The sequence below is a fragment of the Brachionichthys hirsutus genome, chromosome 7 (genome assembly GCF_040956055.1).
Source record: "Brachionichthys hirsutus isolate HB-005 chromosome 7, CSIRO-AGI_Bhir_v1, whole genome shotgun sequence".
In the NCBI taxonomy this organism is placed as follows: domain Eukaryota; kingdom Metazoa; phylum Chordata; class Actinopteri; order Lophiiformes; family Brachionichthyidae; genus Brachionichthys; species Brachionichthys hirsutus.
The window spans coordinates 8,636,488-8,656,186 of NC_090903.1; the positions used below are offsets into that span (position 1 = coordinate 8,636,488).

A 19,699-nucleotide genomic window follows, 5' to 3' on the forward strand; every position below is an offset into this window, starting at 1 on the left:
GCAAGCATAACTGTCTCATTTGGTTCCTGTGAGAATGGTCCCTTATCCTCTTTGATTAGTTTGGGATGAAAATGGCTTTGATTAATGAAGTGATTCATGTCTTTTTTTCTTCATCTGTACTATTAAAGTATTTTTTTAAGTCAAACATTTATTGTCGAGTTAAACCTTTTTCTTTGTTTTTTTTATTGGTTTTTCTTTGGGGGGGGGGGGGCTACACAGTATTTGAATATTCTTTTGTGTTTTTAACTGCAGCGCTATTCTGTTTTGGTTCTTTCAATCAGTATGAATGTTATAGTGAAGGGCCAGAATGCTCTTAAATTCCAAGTTCTGATGCGTGAACTTTATATAAGTGCGTCCATCAAAGGCTAAAGTCTGGAGAAGAATGGAAGAATCTGCTTTCTCCAACAAAAGTCTGAATACGACTCCGCATGGCACCACGCAGAATCTAACTGCAATCTTGTCGTCCACACCCTGTGAGGAAAGTTCAGAAGTTCCGCATTCAAGAAGCTCTTGCCAAGTCCATCTCTTTCCACTCATTTCTCCTGCTGGCACACACACACACACACACACACACGTGTGTGCACACGCACAATCACTTGCTGCCTCCTCACCCATAGGACAGCCAGGAAACTCTGCCAATTCCAACAGATGTTCCTGAAGCGCAGGCATCTTGTAAACAACATGAAATGTATTGGGGGGGGCTAATATATTGCCCCCCCAACACATGATTTTCTGTTACCGCCTGCTGCTCACACATTCTAGACTTACACACCGGCTCTTGAGTTTGTCACAGCCTGATAGGATCTGCATGTTTCAACGCTAAAAGTTAAAATAACAATAAAAACAACATAGAAAACAGCTGCAGGGGTGCAGAAATACAAATTGCTTTACACGCCTCATGCAGACACTCCTGTAATAATCAATCAATCAATCAGTGTTACTCTGCAGGATAGGAGCCTCTCTGTTTACTCATTTTTTATACTGATGGAAATGTTTTGGCATGATCACTGTGAGTAATGTAACCAGATCGCTGCTGCTGATTTCAGAGCTGAGTTTTTCCATTTTCTCTGATGACCTTTCAAAATGATTAGTCATCAGGCTGTAGAGGGAGCCACTGTAGCCGGTTGATCGTCGGTGAGAGACGAGCCCCGAGCTCAACCTGTCCCGGTACGCCCCCCCCCCCCCCCCCCCCCAGAATGTCATGCTGGAGGAACTGCATGTTCATCACTGCTTTCTTCTCGACATCCGACAATCATCTGAAATCCGGAGCGAATTTGCAGAGTCCAGATCAGCCCGCTGCTGCGCACGCGATCGAATCGATCCGCAACAAAACACGAACCGGAAACGTGTCGTTGAGCGCGCCTGGAGAAAGATCCGCAGGTAATTGCAGGTACGTCGCCATGACGCCGCGCACTGATGAAGCTGCTGTATCTATAGAAACGTAAATGATCATACAATAATCAATAATCAAGATGTTAAACCAGTGCGAATAATGAAAACAAATTATGTTCAGATGTCTCCTTGAAAAGATGGAAAGACGCGCACGTGATATTTGCTTGGGCAGCACGTTACGGGGGGGGGGCATATTTTTAATGCAAACACGTTTACGATCATCATCATGATCTTTGCACGGCTGATCGAGTCGTTCATTTTTCTGACGCTTACTTGATACACGAGGGCATGTTTACGCACGATCTTTACGCGCATTACGCACTAATCCTTTTGGAGAAGAACAGCAGAAAACACTTCACTCAGTTGAAGTCGCAGCTTTTTTTGGGGGGGGGCTGGAGCTGTGCCAACACAAACATCACGCCAGCAGCGGGAGGTGTCCGGACGCGTTAAGCAATGCCATCAGTGATGTAATAACGGGCATTAAAGCATGCAGGCTTGTCAAGCCAAAAATGATCTCGCACGCTCTTATCCATTTGGGTTCTCCGCGTCTCGTTATAGCGCCGCGCCGACGTTTGGCCGACATGCTGGGGATCTGCGTGTGTCTTTGTGCGGTTTTCACACACGTCCTCTCCCAGGAGGTCGAGGAGCCTGTATCATACACAGTAAGTAAAGAGATCTCCATGAGCATGGCCAGACTTTGTCTGCGTAAAACAGACGTGTTTGTGGTGCCGTGCATTTCCATCGCTTAATGCAGAACTCTGCAGTTGTCTTTAGTATGTTGATCGATGAAAGGAAGCGTTAATCATCTCGTGATAATTACCATTCATTCGCAGTGTACTGAGGGGTACGAGTACGACGCAGTCAGAGAGCAGTGCAGAGGTGAGAACACGCACTCTCGGGTGTTCATCCGACGCTGATAAGTTGTTCCTCTATCCAGGTAAAATGATCTCTTCCTTTCTTCAGACATTGACGAGTGTACTTTGTTGGATGATGCCTGCAAAGGAGGGATGCAGTGCATCAACCACTTTGGGGGCTACCTCTGCCTCCCCAAGAGTGCTGTGATATACATCAGCAAGGAGGGTGAGCAGGTACCGCTAAGGCCCCCCCAGCCCAGCCACACCATCCGCTGTGCAGCCGGCTTCGCAGCAGATGAGCAGAACATCTGCGGAGGTAAGATCCCGTGAGCTGGTCCAAGACGATACTCGGCACCGGCACCAAGAAGATCTTTTAAAACCTGCCTTTCCTTCCTCGCTGCTCTAAACCAACGCAGCGAAGGCGGCTCCTCTTATCTCAGCAAGTGGTGCTGACAAGCGTCTCTGTAGAGGAATCGGACTCTGTCAGCAGCAGCAGAGTTATAACCACAAAATGTTACCCAGAAGTGAAAAAAAAAAAAAAAGGATTGCTGCCACATTCCATGACTTTTTTTTTTTTCTTTCTATCTTCGAGAATACTTAGGATTTGACTAAAGGCTTTGTGTAGCAGACGCCATCCTCAAAATGTGGTTGCGTACTAGAACACCACTTTACTACAAGTGAATATCAATGTCAAGTTCTTTTTTTTGGGGGGGGGGTTCTCCTGAATATCAGCTCAATGTGTCTGCAGCAGCAGGTATTTGATAATTACTTGATAACGACTTCAGACCCTCAATGAACATCTCCAAACTGTTCATCCATCTCTCTGACAGCCGTCATCAGCTAAACTGTGCGCAGCTGCCAGATGTGTTGCAAGCTTCTCACATTTTTCCCTCACCGTGATGTCATGCTCGCTCCTTCTGGTTGCTCGCAGCGTGATGTTTTTGGCCCGAGATCAGCTTCTTCCTATAATATGAAGAATTTCTGGGTGTAAAAGGTTCTCTGCCTCGGAGTTAAACGAAGGACATGGGGGGGGGGGGGGGGGGCAAAGATGCAGTGTGTGTGAGGATGCTTTGTGCTTTTTTCTCTAAATTGGAACCCAATTAGGATTTATTAGTGTGTAAAACATGGCGGCATGTCAGTGAAAGTTATGCCGTGATCAAGCTGGCACGGGGGCAGCCCTTCATTCAATGCTGTGCTGCTTCACTGCATGGGTTAAACGAAGATGGGCTGTTGCTGCTGTTAGCGTTATTACTTTGAAATGACTGGAGTTTTAACCGGAAGCCGTCTCATGCTGCTACGTGGGGCGTATACTCGAGCCCGGTATATCTTTGTTTATATCAGTCCCTGCTTACTCTGTCATTACCGACAATGAGCCGATTGTTCTTGGATGGTTCTCGTTCTTGGACATTTCAAACCTGCTGCTTTGCACAGCTGCTCGTCTTCCTCGTGAAGGAATTCCCATTAACTCACCGCTCTGCGGTGGAAACCTCGAGCGCTGCGTCAGGTAGGGCAAAGGGGAAGTTGTGCAGTGAGGCTGACACCGGCAGCGCCCGGTTGTTCCAACGCCGTGGTTGTGTTGCAGCTGGATCCTTTTTGGTGACTTACTGCTGAGTGTGTGTGGCGAATAGTGAGGAGCTGAGCCGAAACGCTCGGGAACAACTGAAGCCCTGTTTCCACAGCACACAACTAACATCAATGAAGAAAACAAACAGCTTCTCTTAACCAGGATTAACGTTGATTAAACACGAACAAAACCGTAAATGACATAACACAGCTTACCCCGACCTCTCCGTGTCGCGTGTAGCTTTTATATTCACTCCTGTGGGTACGACTAGTCGCAAATCAGCAGTAAAGCCCCTCGGCCCAGAGTGCGAGACTTAAGTGTGTGTTGTTGCAGTAAGACATAGGGGATAAGCTGGCACCTTACCCCGGCCCTGACCGCAAAGTACTGTAAGTGTGACAGTTTAATGATGCTTCACATTTCCATGACCTCTCCCACCCTCCAAACACACACACACACACACACTGTGTTTACCACCGGGAGATGTCCACAAGCGACTTGTTGTAGTCTCGTGTGCGCATATTTACTCGTATTTTTGGAAGAGGTTATATCACTTCCTCCCATGACCGAAGGTCATCCATCAAACGGATTGTCCCTTAAATCCGACCAGAGTGGTTACTTTGTGATTCGTATTGTTGAGCACGCTGTGAAAGTACACCCTCACGCTAACTTCAATGTACTCTACGTACACGATAGTGTCTTATTTTATTCTCAGAAGTCCTGCCTTTGCATACTTTAGCTGCTGCTTATTGTTAAATCAGATGCTCCTGTGCTTCATGGGAGATGGAGGGACATGCCACTCCTCTTTTACCTGTCTGCTTTGCAGAGGTCACATTAGCCAGACTAATCTCTGCCACGTCCGGACACTGTCCCCCTGTAGTTTCTGGAAATCTTTGATACATACGTTCTACTAAGACTGTTAAGCCCTGTGTGACAGAGGACTTGTGTACTTTTCCAACAAGGCAGTGTGCATTGCGAGAACATTTTTCCACACAGATGCAATGCACTTGGGAGGAATATCTCAGGAATGCTAGAGATGGTTTGTTTTTTCCGTTTGCTCCCATCTTTTGTGATGGTAGGAATTACTCACCACCTTGACAGATAAGCTTTGGATCGATCTGTGGGGAGCAGGAATGCAGCGAGCGGAACAAGCAGGGATGGGTTTGCGAAGCGCAATGTGACGCTGCTTCCCAGTTTGACCTTTACAGCTCACGCTTCACAGCGGACACTTGTCTCATCCTGATCTGTGCATGATCCACTGTGCTCAGAGTTGTGAGGAGACCAAATGAGTGGTTGCAGTTTTTCAGGACAGCTGTCGTTATAACTTTTGCTGTTTATCCCCCCCCCCCCCCCTAAACATCCATCAAATGCAAGCACCAAAGACTGGGAACATTATGCTGCTCAGAGGAGACAGAGAGCAGGCTGCAGGAAGTGGGATCAAACGCAAGGCTTGGCTTGATGAAAACTGACCCACTTTGTTTAGGGTTCCTCAAAGAAAGAGCCACCCGAGGCTCACCTTTGTACCCGTTGAACCCTTTCATTAGCGGCTAAGCTCTCGGCTTCCACCTGCTCTCTGACTCACGATTTGAGCTGTTGTGCATCAGGGTGTCATGACTGGGAGATTGTCCCGTGCCCTATGATTTTACTGTCAAGCTCACGGCACCTGTTATATACCCGTGGCCTCGCCTCAACGACCAGCGTTAGCGCGTCAAAGCCTTTGAATTATTGAGCCTTTTGAAGGATGACAACATTTTCCAGCCTTTTCAACAGATATCACTTCAGTGTTGACACACGGAATAGACACAGTAAATCTAGCACAGGTGGTCAAGCCCTCACAGGATGAAGAGTGACAACTTTGGCAATCTTCTTAAATATCATTTTTATAAGTTGGTGTATCCCTGCAGAATTATTATCTGTTAATATTAGAAAACATTTTCACTTCTTTTGGGCCTTTTGAAGAAAAGTTTTACTAGTACCATGGAAATGACTGATTACGTCAACAGACATAGATAAATCCACTGTGATGGGCAACTGCTAACAGATGGAGGAGATTAAACTCTACATTTAGAGGTTGGCAAAATATACATGTAGTATATATATACGCCACCAATATGATTCGGATATAATTCTTTCTGCTGTCTGAGATGTGTAAGATGTTATATCCAGAACAAGGGTTAGGGTTATGTTTTTGCCTGCGTTGGTTTGTCATGAAGTGTGACTTCATGATGATAACATATAATCTCTTGATTTTAGAATTGAATAGAAAGAGTAAACACTTAAAACGGAATCAGCTTCAGTAAATTACACAAGGAATCTTACAATAAACCTCACCACGACGGCTTCTAACGGTCGTGTGACGTGTCGTAATGGTCCGATCTTCAGACAGACGTGACGAGGGCATCCTTCAGGGTGCTTGAATATACGCTCCAACTCGAACCCGAGCCCTCACGGTGTTGTTGTACAGCATGCTGTCATTGCTCATGGTTTTCAATGGGGAGCGGAGGTGGCATGCCTCCTTGGTGTGACAGCCTAACGCTGCTACCATTATTCTCCGTGCCTGAGCGGGGTCCAGCTGCTTCCTCCTCTGATGTGCCTGCATGTGTTGCTCTTTCCATTTACCTCACGATGGAAAGGGACACAGGACTGCGATCGATCACTCACACGCCGAGCTGCGGTGACAGTCGCGTGCGATTGCAGGGCTAACACTTTTTCTAGGTCTGTTTTAAGGGTTCTGAGCTACAAGGTATGAGTCTAAATGGCTACGGACAAGTCAGATGGGCGGAGTGATTGATCTCATTGGATCAGTTGAGTTGCTCATCACTTGTGTTCTGGAACGTTTTCAGAGTAACAGGAAGGATTATTATCAGGCAGGAATGTTGCAGGCGCACGGTTTGGATTTTCGAGAATGTCCGGACACTGACTGCCCGTTCTTTAGAGGAGTTGTGGAACAATCCCACAAATCTGTTCGTGAGTGTCAACGTGACTGAAACTTCAGTTCCTCTTGAACAATGAGAGTGATGAGAGGGACATCTTGGGAGTGGTGTGAATAGCAAGGTTCCTGGAAACATTTCATTCCCTAATATGGATGGGAAATGCACCGAATATTACGGATAGATTGTCTTGAACCATTTGATTTCCTACATGCATCGTTTCTGGCCTTACTTTGAAAGAGAAGCATTACCACTCCCACGTGTGGCGAGGTTGCCTTCCAGCTCGTGATAGTAACACATTATTACAAAGGAAACTGTGAAGAAGGATGAAGTTAAGGTAAGATAAAATAAAAGCAAACACTGAGGGGTCTGACACGCGAATAAATGCAGCATTAAGTTTTGTGAGGTCTTAACATTACAGATCTTGCTCCTGGGCTTTTCCAGCGATTGGATTATCCAATAAGAAGAGGGACTCAGAGAGGCCGTTTAGTCGCAGGATGACAACAAGAATAAAAGCTCCCAAGCGACACTTACGAGAGGTCCTTCCATGTCAGTGTTTTTTCGAAGTCAGTAACACGATTTTAGTCCCCCGCTTTGGTCTCACATACTTTTGTTACATGCATATTTACGTGCACGCAACCAAAATGCATCTCCTTTAAGTGTATCAGTGTATTCTGCAAAAAAGATCATGTTCAAGCTCCTAAAACGTTAGCTCTATGTGCACACACACACACACACACACACACACACACACACACTCGTTCTTTGAGCTGCCGCTATCCCCGTTACTCCCCCAACTCCCCACAAGGTATTTGGAATTAATCTCCCTGAAAAGCAAGGACTTTGACATCGCTGTAAATCAAACTTCAAATCTTAAAAAGCCCTTTTTTGTTTAAAAACAAAACAAACAAAAAAAGCCTCCACCCTTTTCCCTCATTCTTTCCTTCCACTCTTCTGCTGGACAGCCTTATCTCTCCTTGTGATGTTACTGCAGGCTCGCTGTTACAGGAAACCTGAAAGCTGTTTGAAAAAATTAGTCTGACCTCAGACAACAGTCGCTTCTCTCCACACATCATCACATTTGATGGCTTGTTGCAGTAAAATCTGTCTTCCTGTGTAAACTGTAAGCTGCCGTGACTTTATAAGACCTCAGAGGCAGCCAGTGTGGGATACCCTCCCACATGCACTCTTGTACACATGCACATGCAAACGTTTGTGGCACTACGCACTGGCAGCCCCTTAAAGGTTTAGTGACAGAGAAGAAATGACTGCAGATATTCCCGTGAATGAACTTTTGGATCGCGTTCAGCACATATGCTTTTATTTAGAGCTGGCGAAGAATTTTTTTTTTTTTTTTTTTTTTGAAGGGAGCAAAGAGGACTCTGACTTTTCCGTACACACATTCTGAGAAAGCATCCCCACAGCGTTATCCATGTCAAGTTACTTGTTTCTCCAACTGGTCGTGGTTTCTCCACTTTATATCTGACCATGCAGATCAGTGTGCAGCACGCCTTGTCTTCCTCTCTCTTTGCACCTGTGCTCTCTAAGATGCATCTTTATTTTAGCCTCGCATTTGTTCCCTTATGGTTTCAGTCCAGCTTATCACCTTGCCTCCACAGAGTGCAGCACTTTTCAGCCCTCTCCATTTTCCTTCCTTGAAGGAGTGAGAACAGCTTACTTTCTGTTCATTGGCCAAACTCTCACAGGAACGAATCCCACGGTGGGACCGGTGTGTAGGACATTTTGGGCTCTCGGGGAAGGCCTTGATCCTTACCAGGTCGGACATCATGCGAACCATTTCTGTCGACCTCAGTTCAAGCTATGTGTGCAGCAGACTGTTTGTCCTTTCTGCACCAGCTTCATTTGATTAGTCATTTTTACATGCTTGATCTCTATGAATAGGAGCTCTGTCTGTTGTCATGTAATTCCATGTATCGGCTGCTTTGATTGCATCTAAACCCTGCAGGAGGGATAACACAATCACGTCTTTCAAGTATATTCAGCAAGGGAGGTCGACTTTAGGTTTTCCAGCTGCCTTCCACTCAGATTCTTCTGATACTGTTCAGGCACACAGATTCCAAATCACAACGCAGATAGAACCCCCTTCCTTTCCTGTGTGTGTGTGTGTGTGTGTGTGTGTGTGTGTGTGTGTGTTCCTGTGTGTGGTATTGAGTATAACTGACTCACATGCTGTGAAACTGATGCCTACTGGCTGTCTTCATATGATGGTTTGTGTCAGACCACCCAAGAGGACTGCTGGTGGGCCCACAGGGATGAGACTATACAGTATGGGCATATTTGTAGTGTGCAGAAGTGGGTCTGTGTGTGGGTGGGGGGGGGGGGGGGTAAAGGAAATCAAAATTGAGAATGTCTTTGTAAGATCAAAGGAAAAAGGGGGATCTTTCCACTGCTGTGTGGAAAATCCAAAATGTTCTTTTAACTAAATGTTAAAACTTTGACACAAAGCAACAACCTTAAATCTAAATCACCTCACTGTCACGTTGTGCTCTGCTGAACACGTCTAGTATCATTTATTTAAGACGTTCTGGACATGATTTTAAAATGTTAGTTGGCACACTTTTGTTTTTTATAGTTCAGGTATCGCAGAAAAAATGGATTTGAGAGCAGTTCAAAGGGACTTTCAGCTTCTTATTCTAACATGAAACTACCTCTTCTTGTGTTATATACTGTTTATATACCTTCCATACACACTTCCTCCTGTCCTGTTAGCAGGAGATATGTTCTGTGTTTTCCCCGTCACCCAGCACAGTGATCTCAGAAACGGCACTCTATGGAAGACACCGACCACAGAGTTCAAACGCTCCAGACTCATCGATCGGCTTTGTAAGTGATGTATTTGTGCATTAAGCAGGCATGTGTTTCTGTGTGTCTGCAGACGTAGACGAATGCACAACGGGACAACACACTTGTGGCACTGAACAGGCCTGCTACAACACCAGAGGATCTTATACCTGCCAGTGTCCTGCAGGTTACCAGAGGAACGGAGACCGCTGCCTGGGTCAGTCGTTCTGATTCAAACCGCTGTCAAGCTTTCCAAAAAAAAAAAAGTTTCTGCTCTGACTTGAAAGCGTTCCCTTTATCACCCGTGCGTTTGTGTTTCCATGCAGACAGAGATGAGTGTGCCATGGCCCACTACTGCATGCACAGATGTGTGAACACTCAGGGCTCGTACTACTGCGAGTGCAACATAGGCCACAAACTGGCCAGCAACAACAACAGCTGTGTTGGTAAGGCGCCGTGTGTTCTTCCATGGGTGTGCAGATTTGAGTGATAAAAATGCAATGATTTGTTATTCTGATGATCTTGTGGGTATTTTGTGTTTTTTACGGTGGATATCCACTGAATCTGCTCATCAGGCTGATTTTGAGTAGATTTGCTTAAATACTTACTATTTAATTCAAAGTATTTAATGTATTTTCTAAAGCTGTGCTTTATTTTTTTTTGTACGTAAGCAAAAGAGCAACAAGTGCAATTAATAAAAATATGTGAGCACATTTAGCATCAGATTTGAAGATTTGCAATATCCACAGCAGAGGATGTGAGCGCCATCATCCTTTAGTTTTTTTTCAGGATGCAGATATTTTATGATCAGAAATACTTTCACAAAAAAATAATTATGCCTGGGAGCTCAGAGCTGTCATGAGATCGGTCTTGCAATCGGAACCCACGTAGTAAAGTGAGAGGAATCTGTTGCTGTGACAGAGTCGAAGGCTGTTTATTTCTCAAACTCAAAATAATTTCCAGTTAATAGTTACAACTAATTTGCTCTTGTTCTAGATGTGAATGAATGTGATGTTCAGAGTCCCTGTCAGCACCACTGCTACAACCTGATTGGCTCCTTCCTCTGCCAGTGTGAGCAGGGCTACGAGCTGGCACAAGACCTGGTGTCATGTCAAGGTGGATGCACGCACACACACACACCTACACACACACACACACACACACACACACACATCATAAAAATGTATTTTGAATTTTCCACAAATATTTGTTGTTTCCATGGAAACATGCCTTGTAAGGTAAACCTTACATCCTGGCAGACTATTGGCTTCACCGTGGGATCATTGTTTCATGCTTATTTATTTGTGTTTTGTGTTTGTGTGGATATCTTCTGTACAGACATTGATGAATGCAGCTTCTCCAGCTACATGTGTCAGTATCAGTGTATCAATAGCCCAGGAAGTTACTCCTGCGAGTGCCCAGAAGGATATCAGCTCCAAGGAAACAGGTTATGTCAAGGTATTACAATCCTCCCCTTTTCCCTCTACCTCTTTTTACCTTCTTTCTTTCTTTATCTATCTTACCCCCTCAGTTTTCACACAAGAAAAAGAGTCCCTCCTCTCTCCCTCATCATCAGCTCTTTGAAGATAAGTGTTGAGAGGCCCTTGATCATCCTCTATTCTACCTCTAAGACACGGAATGAAAGCCACTCTTATTCACTACCGTCATGGAAAGAATGCAGAGTTAGGCAACACAACTTATACAAATATAAATACACTGCAACTTTGTGTTGCCTTGCTGAGCCACCTCTTTGAATTGATATGCGTGATGCTGGTTTCTTGAAGTGGATTTATTTGAAGCTGCAGCGCTTGCTCAAAGGGCGAGCTGTTATTTTTTCCTTTCCCCCTCGATCAGGTGTAAGCTTTATAGGGGGGAGCCATGAATCCAACCAGTTGTACCAGAGGGACCCTTTCGGTGATGAATCCAGGTTGCTGTGCCAGAAATAGCCCTGCGGTTTGGGCCACGTTTGATGGGGTTATTTTTAATGCTAATGCAAGGAAAGAACTGCATTTGGGCCTGAGTGGGTTTACATTGGGAACTTCCCTCAACTGCAGATCTGCAGGGTTCCCTCATGCGTTTCTTTGCATCTCTTGCTCAGCTTCTTGAAATGCATTTACACCACGGTCAAACTGGACCTGACCTGAACATGAACTGTGTTTTCACAGCCTTGCTTCATGAAGCATATGGCGCTTGTGTGTTTTGGAAGTGCTAATAACATTATTTCTGCCCGTTCAATACTTTTCTCTCTGTCTGTTATTCTGCCAATCACCAGACGTAAACGAGTGTGAGATGGGGACCCATAACTGCCAAGATCATGAAATGTGCTGGAACTATTACGGAGGCTTCCGCTGCTATCCCAAAAACCCCTGTGAGGCGCCCTACACCAAAACCTCTGAAAAGTCAGTAAACACCCTCCGACTTCGCTTCCGCTATCCTCCGCGCGGATCGTCTCACACAGTTTGTCATATTATTTGTCGTGTGCTTGCAGCCGCTGTATCTGCCGATCTCAGGCCGAGTGCCAGGGCATCCCACCTTCAGTTGTCTACAAATACATGAGCATCCAGGCCGACCGGACTGTCCCAGCGGACATCTTCCAGATTCAGGCTACAAACATCTACGCTAATACACACAACACCTTCAGGATCAAAGCTGGGAATGAGGCGGGAGACTTTTTCCTGCGTGTAAGTGGACTTATTGCCGTGATGCAGTTTCATTCCAATATTATCCAGCTGAAATCTTGCTGATGTAAATACTAACTTTGTAGCTTCTTCAAAATATAAAAAAATGCTTTCTAGTGCCACCTGGCAGAATGTTTCTAAATTCCATCACGCTACTGCAGGAAATGAGGACAAATACCACGCGAATGTTACGGATGTGTTTTATTCCTTTTACGCATTATGCAAGCCAGACAAAGCCATGGGAGGTTCTTCAGCTGCACATGGACACTTCTTTTACCTACAATTGACTGTAATTGCATTCTAACAACTATTCATTTCAAGCATGCTTTCAAATGAGCAAAATAGTGCACGCCAGAATATAGAACAGTAGAACAGACAGACAGAGAGATAGATTGAGATACGATATTAGCGTTACGCTTCAGCTTAAAGACTCAAACGCAGACAGAGGCCAGAGACGGGGAATTGTGTCTCAACTGTTTAAACAGTAAATGTTCCAAGACCTAAGTAAGAGTAAAGCAGGTAAACACAGAAAATGGTGACCTGCTATGAAAAAAGATATGTAATAAATCTGCATTCACGTTGACCGATCCTGTTTTCTTGCAGCCTTCCAGCAATGTGAGTGCCATGCTGGTGCTGACCAAGCCCCTTTCAGGTCCCAGGGAGTATGTTGTGGACCTGGAGATGATCACTCACCATCTGGCCATGAGCTACCGGTCCAGCTCGCTGCTGCGGCTCACCATCATAGTCGGGCCCTACGCCTTCTGAGCGCCGCAATTCCCAGCAGCCCACATGAGTATGGTTCAGCAAACATAGTCGTGTAACACAAAAAGATGCCTGCATCAGCATAACATACTATACATTTTCATGCAATACAAGCATACAATATATAACATAGGCTGTTGGAGAGTCATGCAGCAGCACAGCAATCGCAGGAGGCCACTGGGCATGTCTTTCTCCTGAGGTGTCCTGAGGAACCAGTGACCGGCTATGAGCCTTAAAACAGTTGACTAAAAACTATTGGACGTAGAGTAGTGGTAGTGAGGAAAAGAAAAGAGGCCTAGTGGACACCCTTCTTAACTGTGATGAACTTGTGATGCGGCTGTACCTACATTTATCACTTTGTTGACCAGAATTGCTTGCAGCAACCAATGAAACATAGGAAACAGAGAGAGAGAGAGAGAAAAATACTCAGATTTTCTACATAAATGTACATGATAAATATCCAGTATGAGCAGCTATTGATGCAAAAAAAAAAAAAAAAATGTGTGATTGACTGTTGCTGTTGATAAATGCCGCAGTGGTTAACACGGCTGCGCCTCACTGTTTGTGCAAGTTTCTGTACGGTTCTGCTCATGAGTAATAATTTCCAGAGACGCTCAGCGTGGTTCAAAAGTGTAAACGGAGGGAATTGACTGTACATACCGATACAACAAATCTCTGTGTGTGCGAGTGTGTGTGTGTGTGTGTGTGTATGTGAGAGAGGGAGAGGGAGAGAAAGGGAAAGAGTGAGAATGATCTTGTTCTCGGCCCTGGGTCCGGTGGATGTGGTCGAGCTCTTTATGCATTTCTGTGATGACATCCTCTCAGCTCTCGGTCACCGAGGCAATAACAAGAGCTTTTTTTTTTAACTCAAGAGCGTGTTGCAGGAAATGACGGCTTTCATAACACGCTTAGGTTAGTTGACCGTTTATTGGTGCCACGGCCATCCTCCAGAGGAACCGTTAGGGTCCCAACGAAGACGTCATCGTGGCACCGGACCGGCTTGCGTGCTAAACGTGATTTCGGCGCTTTGACCTGTAGCTTTTTCAAACGTCACACAGTGGATTAGGGAAATGTTTATGCAACGCCGCCACATTTCTAGGCAGAATGAGAAACCTCTCACCACCTGCTTTGCTTTTCATGGTGCCGAGTGTCTTTTTTTCTGGGTTTGTTGCTGAAACACTGTACACTATCGACACGTAGGACTGCTAAGCACGTTTGAAAATCCTCCTGTTGTCGCCACTCACGGGTGAAAAAGTTATCCCTCTCAACTAAAGTCTCAGATGTGGTTTCACAGTGATCCTACCACGGTGCCTTAGAGGTATAAACACAGCAAAAAGGGAACAATCTGATCACTCTGGCTGTCAAGATTGTTAAATCCTTACATTGAAATGCCTTCTTCTATTTAAAATATATTTTGTCATATGTATCTCATATTGATTGTACTCTAAAGAGCAAAAGTTATTTTGTCAAATAAAATATGACAAACGGATAAACAGGGCTTCGTTGTTCTGTGTTGTGTTTTGTGTGCGTGTGTCTGAAAGTGTGAAAAGCCCTTCCAGAAATTGTGCTCTTCGTTGTTGCACCAGCACCAACAGGACCCGACTTCATGCATAGTACGATGGAAAACGCAGGCGTTGCGTGACACGCTCCACTGTGTCTCACGTGCTTCTGGGAGGACGTGAGGACGATGTCATCTGAATATAACGAGGATAAATGCAGCAAACATGACGCCATCCCCGCCATATATCTAAATCTTATTTAAAGAGATCCAGAGGGCATATGGTCGTAAAGTTCAACATGTGCTCGGGGACAAATGTGGAGTCTGTGTACACACACGCACACACACACACACACACACAACACGTGGAGGTCTGACATTGGTTGGGAGGGGTTTTATGGTAACATGTTGCTCAATCATTCTGCTGTCTAGAACTTTAATCAGCCGATGTTGGGATGTGTAAGACGATACATGATGTGTCATTGCTTCCCGAACCACATCTTCAGCTCCTATCGCTGTCTGGGCATGATTCAGCCCCCCCAGGAGAAACGCTGCCCACCCACTTTCTCTGTAACCCAACTAAACAGCACTGAGCCTCACAAGAGGGGCAGCTTGTTGTTCTTGATTATACATTATAATATATTCTTAATCATAGTTTCGAGCAGAAACTCCAAATGACAAAATGGGAGCCTCTGGGCGTTGCAAATGTAATTATAGCCTGACAATTATTAGTCCCGTTTCTCATAAAAGTTTCTCACATGATGCATACCTGATCATTTTTAGCTTGCCGGGGGCGCCTTTAAATTATGATATAATTACAAGGGAAAACATGAAATACAAGGATGATCATTATCTTCAAGTACGGTAGCAGTAAATGGTACTTCCTTTTACGAAGATCATATCGGAGGAAAAGTTATTTTTTTAATTATTTTATTTTATGTTGGACCTGAGCTGGATCCTGCTCCAGCTACCTCTATGGAAATGATGCACACTAATAAAGCAAGGCTGTTCAGACCGACCTTGCTCTCTCTCTCTCTCTTGCTCTCTCTCTCTGAAATCTCCTTTAATGTGGATGAATCACGTCTATTTCACAGCCTCCACAGCTTAGTGGCCTCACATTATTTTCAGCGTAACTCCACCCAAATTCAGGGAGAGAAGGTGTGTAATTAGAATAAATGAAAACACCTGTGTGGAGGGGTCCATTTTCACACGTCCTGCAGGAATACACACAGGTGTAACTAATTATCGTGGCAGTTCGAATAATTCCAGTCCAGTTGTGACGTACGGTATAGAGATCATTTTTAGAAAACCTCTTGGCCACAAGGTAATATTTACTGATCCTGGAGTGATGGAGGTCGGCTCCGCCTGCTGTTATCTGATTGGTTCCAACGCAAGGTGCAAGCAGGCTAGTGTTGCATTCAATTTTGCTTGAAACTGACATTACATCAGTGTGGAAGTTCAAATAGTCAAAATCACAGGGCAAATCGCTTTTATTTCATGTGTCAGGTTTGTATTCTGAAAAACGGGGGTAAAAACTGATGATGATGATGATGAATGTATTTATTAGATTGACTGTACTTGTACTCTAACATTCTAACAGTAGCATGTATTACAGTACAAATACAGTCAAACATCCTGTCTAAGAGGAGCATTTCAAAAAAGCCCTTGCGGTCTTGTTTCCGTTGAAAGTCCTTAGTACATAAATCATCGACATTTAACAATACAAATAAAAATAAAAATAAAACCAATATTAAATTACTCAATTGATGCAAAATAACAATAAAATAAAAATAAAAAAAACTTTGCTTCGTACATCTTCTTAACCACTTTGTCCGTTGCCGGGTCACAGGTCTGCTTGGAGCCTATCCCAGCAGTCAACGGCACACCCTGGACAAGCCGCCAGTTCATCCTATTTGTGATTATACTATGGTTATATGTACACCCACTTTGTTTTGCGGTTCACGTTGCACATCGCTGTAGCTCACCGTTTAAAGTACAAGATAATTTATTTCTGCTCCTATGAACATTGAAACAGCTGCCCCCCTCCCCCCCCCCCCCCCCCCCCGCACTGACCCTTTAGAGACACATTCCCTAAGTGTTTTAAATTTAAATGTCACAGAACAAAATCCTCATTCTGTATAAAAATGTTTTTTAAAAGATAAATGTTTGCAGCTCACGATTAAAGTTCTCCACTTTAAGTCTATTTCCATTTCTCTCACTTTGCTAGCTCACATCTGCCCTGGATTTGAAAGCCTTTATCATATTTTCCACTCCCCTGCAAACTTCAAACACGGCGGAGGAGAAATCGAGAAGCACATGTGTGTGTGACAGAGATGAAGACGGGCAGGTAAGGGGAGGCCAAGGTTGGGCGCAGCCTCTCAACCTGCCAGTCAGTAATACTTTTCCACAGGTTGAGGTGTGTTCACCGTGAGGGTGTGTTCCTGCTGGAAAGCTCTGTAATGCACGGAAGGTTGGCTTTCTGCCTGATCAAATTCCTCTGCAGCCTCATATCTATCGTGACTTCCAAAGATTTTCAACATACCAGTGGGTTTTATTGACTTGTCAGAGCAGACAGCCGAGTGCAAGCTCTGCCTTGTAAAGTGTGTTGTTCGTAGGTTTCTGAAGCAGGAATGTTTGACGATGACTTTTTTTTGTTTTTTCAAAGGTTCTTGTGTTTTTAGCTCAAATTCATGATTTGAATAAGAATTTTAAATTTGCCAGGAAAGCAGTACGTAATTCCAAAAGTATTTAGACTTCTACTGCATTTATCCAAACTGGACCGAATCGTGTTGAAACATGTTTCTGAACGCGATCGTGGGTCCAATGTTAGCCAATCGTTGATCTCAGTGAGAGAAGAAAGCAGCATTTCTTCTCTGAACTGCAATGTTAGAGAAAGGAGAAATGAAACAATGTCCTGGTATATCACATAAATAAATAAAAAGGATTTTTAGCCTCTGTACCAAGCTGTAACTGTGTTTTCTAATCCAAAAGAGATTACTTTTTTTTTTTTTACATACAAAAATTTGCTTCAGGGAAGATTCCACCAATATGTGTCAATTATTGTACAACGGATTCATGGATCCAGTCCTAGTGTTATAGTGTTGGTCAAGGTGTACAAGTTGGAAGAGTTAAATCGGACAATGAGTGTGGCTTTAAAAATAAATCCTTGCGTTTATTAGGCCTCTTATCCTCCATGTCTGCTTGGGGTTAGCTCAATGCTACATGAACTGTGGCTAACAGAACATTCATTCATCCATTTTCCAACCGCTTATTCCGTCATCGGGTCGCGGGCCAAGCTGGAGCCAATCCCAGCAGTCAATGGGCGAGAGGCGGGGTACACCCTGGACAAGCCGCCTGTTCATCGCAGGGCAACACAGAGACAGACAATCAGCCACACACACACACTCACACCTACGGGCAATTTAGTGTCACCAATCAGCCTAGGCTGCATGTTTTTTGGTGGTGGGAGGAAGCCGGAGAACCCGGACAGAACCACGCAGACACGGGGAGAACATGCAAAGTCCTCAAAGGCCACAAGTCTCGTTGCTGTGAGACAACATTTAATTTGATAAAACTTCTCCCCCTTCATCGTCACAAAGGTTTTTTTATTTGCATTGTCTCAGCTACCTGCTGGCGTCAGTGTTCTGTTGGTCCCGTTCAATCAGTCTAGAATACAATTGTGCATATTAGTTGAGAATCAGGTTCTGTCCATACCTGAGTATTTTTTATTTTATTTTTGATTGGTCCATTATCATTTATCATGATATTGCGAAAGCCCTGTGATGAGCTGGTGTCTCATCCAGGGTGTACCCATATAGCCAGCTGGCATAGGCTCCAGCAGACCCGTGACCCGCACGGTGGATAAGCACCTGTCGACAAGAGGAATGCAACCACCATTAGAAAACGGATGGATGGACGATTCTGTATGGATTACTGGACTTTTGTAGTCTTCATTATTTTCATGGGCTTCACAAAAAAAAGAGAGACACGTAAAATTTACGCAGCTCGAGTAAAACAGTGAGAAGAATCCTTTGTATTTTTACAACAGCATTATTTCATTCAGATGATTTGAACAGCCTTTAAAGTTTTTTAAATTACACTCAGAATGAAGGATGGGTTAAATGGAACTTTATGGGTTTTGCAACATCTACAGGTATTTAATCTTCCTGAAAAGGCTCTTGCTTGTGCTTGTGGTGATTCCCACACTGCTGCAGGATGTGTTTGTAAAAAGTGTGGCTCGACTTTGTGGTGAGACTGAGTCAGGCAAGAAGTGCCAGCGCTGACAGATGCTACTCTGCTATCTGACTCATAACTACTTTAGCCCCCCCCCACGTCATTCTACCCTGCCCTTCCAGCCTCAGTCCTGCAGAATTCTGTTAACTACCGGACTGTCCACGATGAATAGCTGTCAGCAGCTGCCCTTTTTTGACGATTGCCTGTACATGCTGCACGCATTAAAGTAGTGTCAGTTACATTCCACAGCAAAGCAACTCCGGTGCAGAATCTAAAACCCAGCCTGCATCAAATGACCTCAGCTACACAAGAACATGACAACAAACGGAGCTGGATTGACTGTTCGAGTATAAAATATACCTTAGTATACTTGACATGCATGTGAAACAGTAAATGTTATCAAATCTAAAATAGCAGCAGTTATTACTATTAAGTATTACTTAATCTTACTATTAAGTAGCAACAGGATGTGTCTTAGTGGTAATCATTTAGCTGGTCCCTGATTTAGCTGTTACGGATCAGAGAGGATCCAATCCATGCTGGGATCAGATGCAGAATTTCAAAACTGCCCCATCGACATGCCAAGATTCAGTGTTGGGGCTCTTTTGTTTTGTTGAACCATCCCTTTGCATTCTGGTATTTTGTGCTGGAAATATTACAAGAACTAAACCGTTTTCTATTAAATTTATCTGAGTGCGAATCGGACTCTGTCTGATGGGAAGGAGGGTGGATTTTATGGGATGGAATTTGTAGTTGCGGTAAAATATAAACTGGAGATTCCTCAAACATACAAAAGCAGAGCTGCTGTTCTCAGTGGCTTTCAGGTTCAATATCCATCAGTCATTGCGAGACACTATTTCATGCTGTGTCCATTGTTATGGCTGGGGCCTCTCTGCTTAGCCATGCGTCATGTAACACCCCAATTCTCCTAAAAATGTGAACATTTATTAAAAAATAAAATCCACGAAACAGGATTCAGTGAATTACAA

At 44.3% G+C, this 19,699-nt stretch overlaps 1 protein-coding gene across 1 annotated transcript; it reads left to right on the top strand.

The window, feature by feature from the left end:
- Window positions 1-1,973: 1,973 nt before the first annotated feature.
- Window positions 1,974-12,982, top strand: efemp1 (EGF containing fibulin extracellular matrix protein 1). Its single transcript, XM_068741315.1, has 10 exons — window positions 1,974-2,054; window positions 2,226-2,271; window positions 2,356-2,562; window positions 9,634-9,756; window positions 9,866-9,985; window positions 10,536-10,655; window positions 10,878-10,997; window positions 11,812-11,938; window positions 12,028-12,220; window positions 12,821-12,982. Exons 1-10 carry the CDS (start codon window positions 1,974-1,976, stop codon window positions 12,980-12,982), a joined length of 1,299 nt encoding a protein of 432 aa, XP_068597416.1.
- Window positions 12,983-19,699: the final 6,717 nt, after the last annotated feature.

Excerpts from the sequence above, each read along its gene's own strand:
- efemp1 (XM_068741315.1), top strand. The coding sequence starts at position 1,974 with ATGCTGGGGATCTGCGTGTGTCTTTGTGCGGTTTTCACACACGTCCTC. Across the intron at positions 2,272-2,355 it reads AGTCAGAGAGCAGTGCAGAG|ACATTGACGAGTGTACTTTG; the intron begins GTGAGAACACGC and ends TCCTTTCTTCAG. Across the intron at positions 10,998-11,811 it reads AGGAAACAGGTTATGTCAAG|ACGTAAACGAGTGTGAGATG; the intron begins GTATTACAATCC and ends GCCAATCACCAG.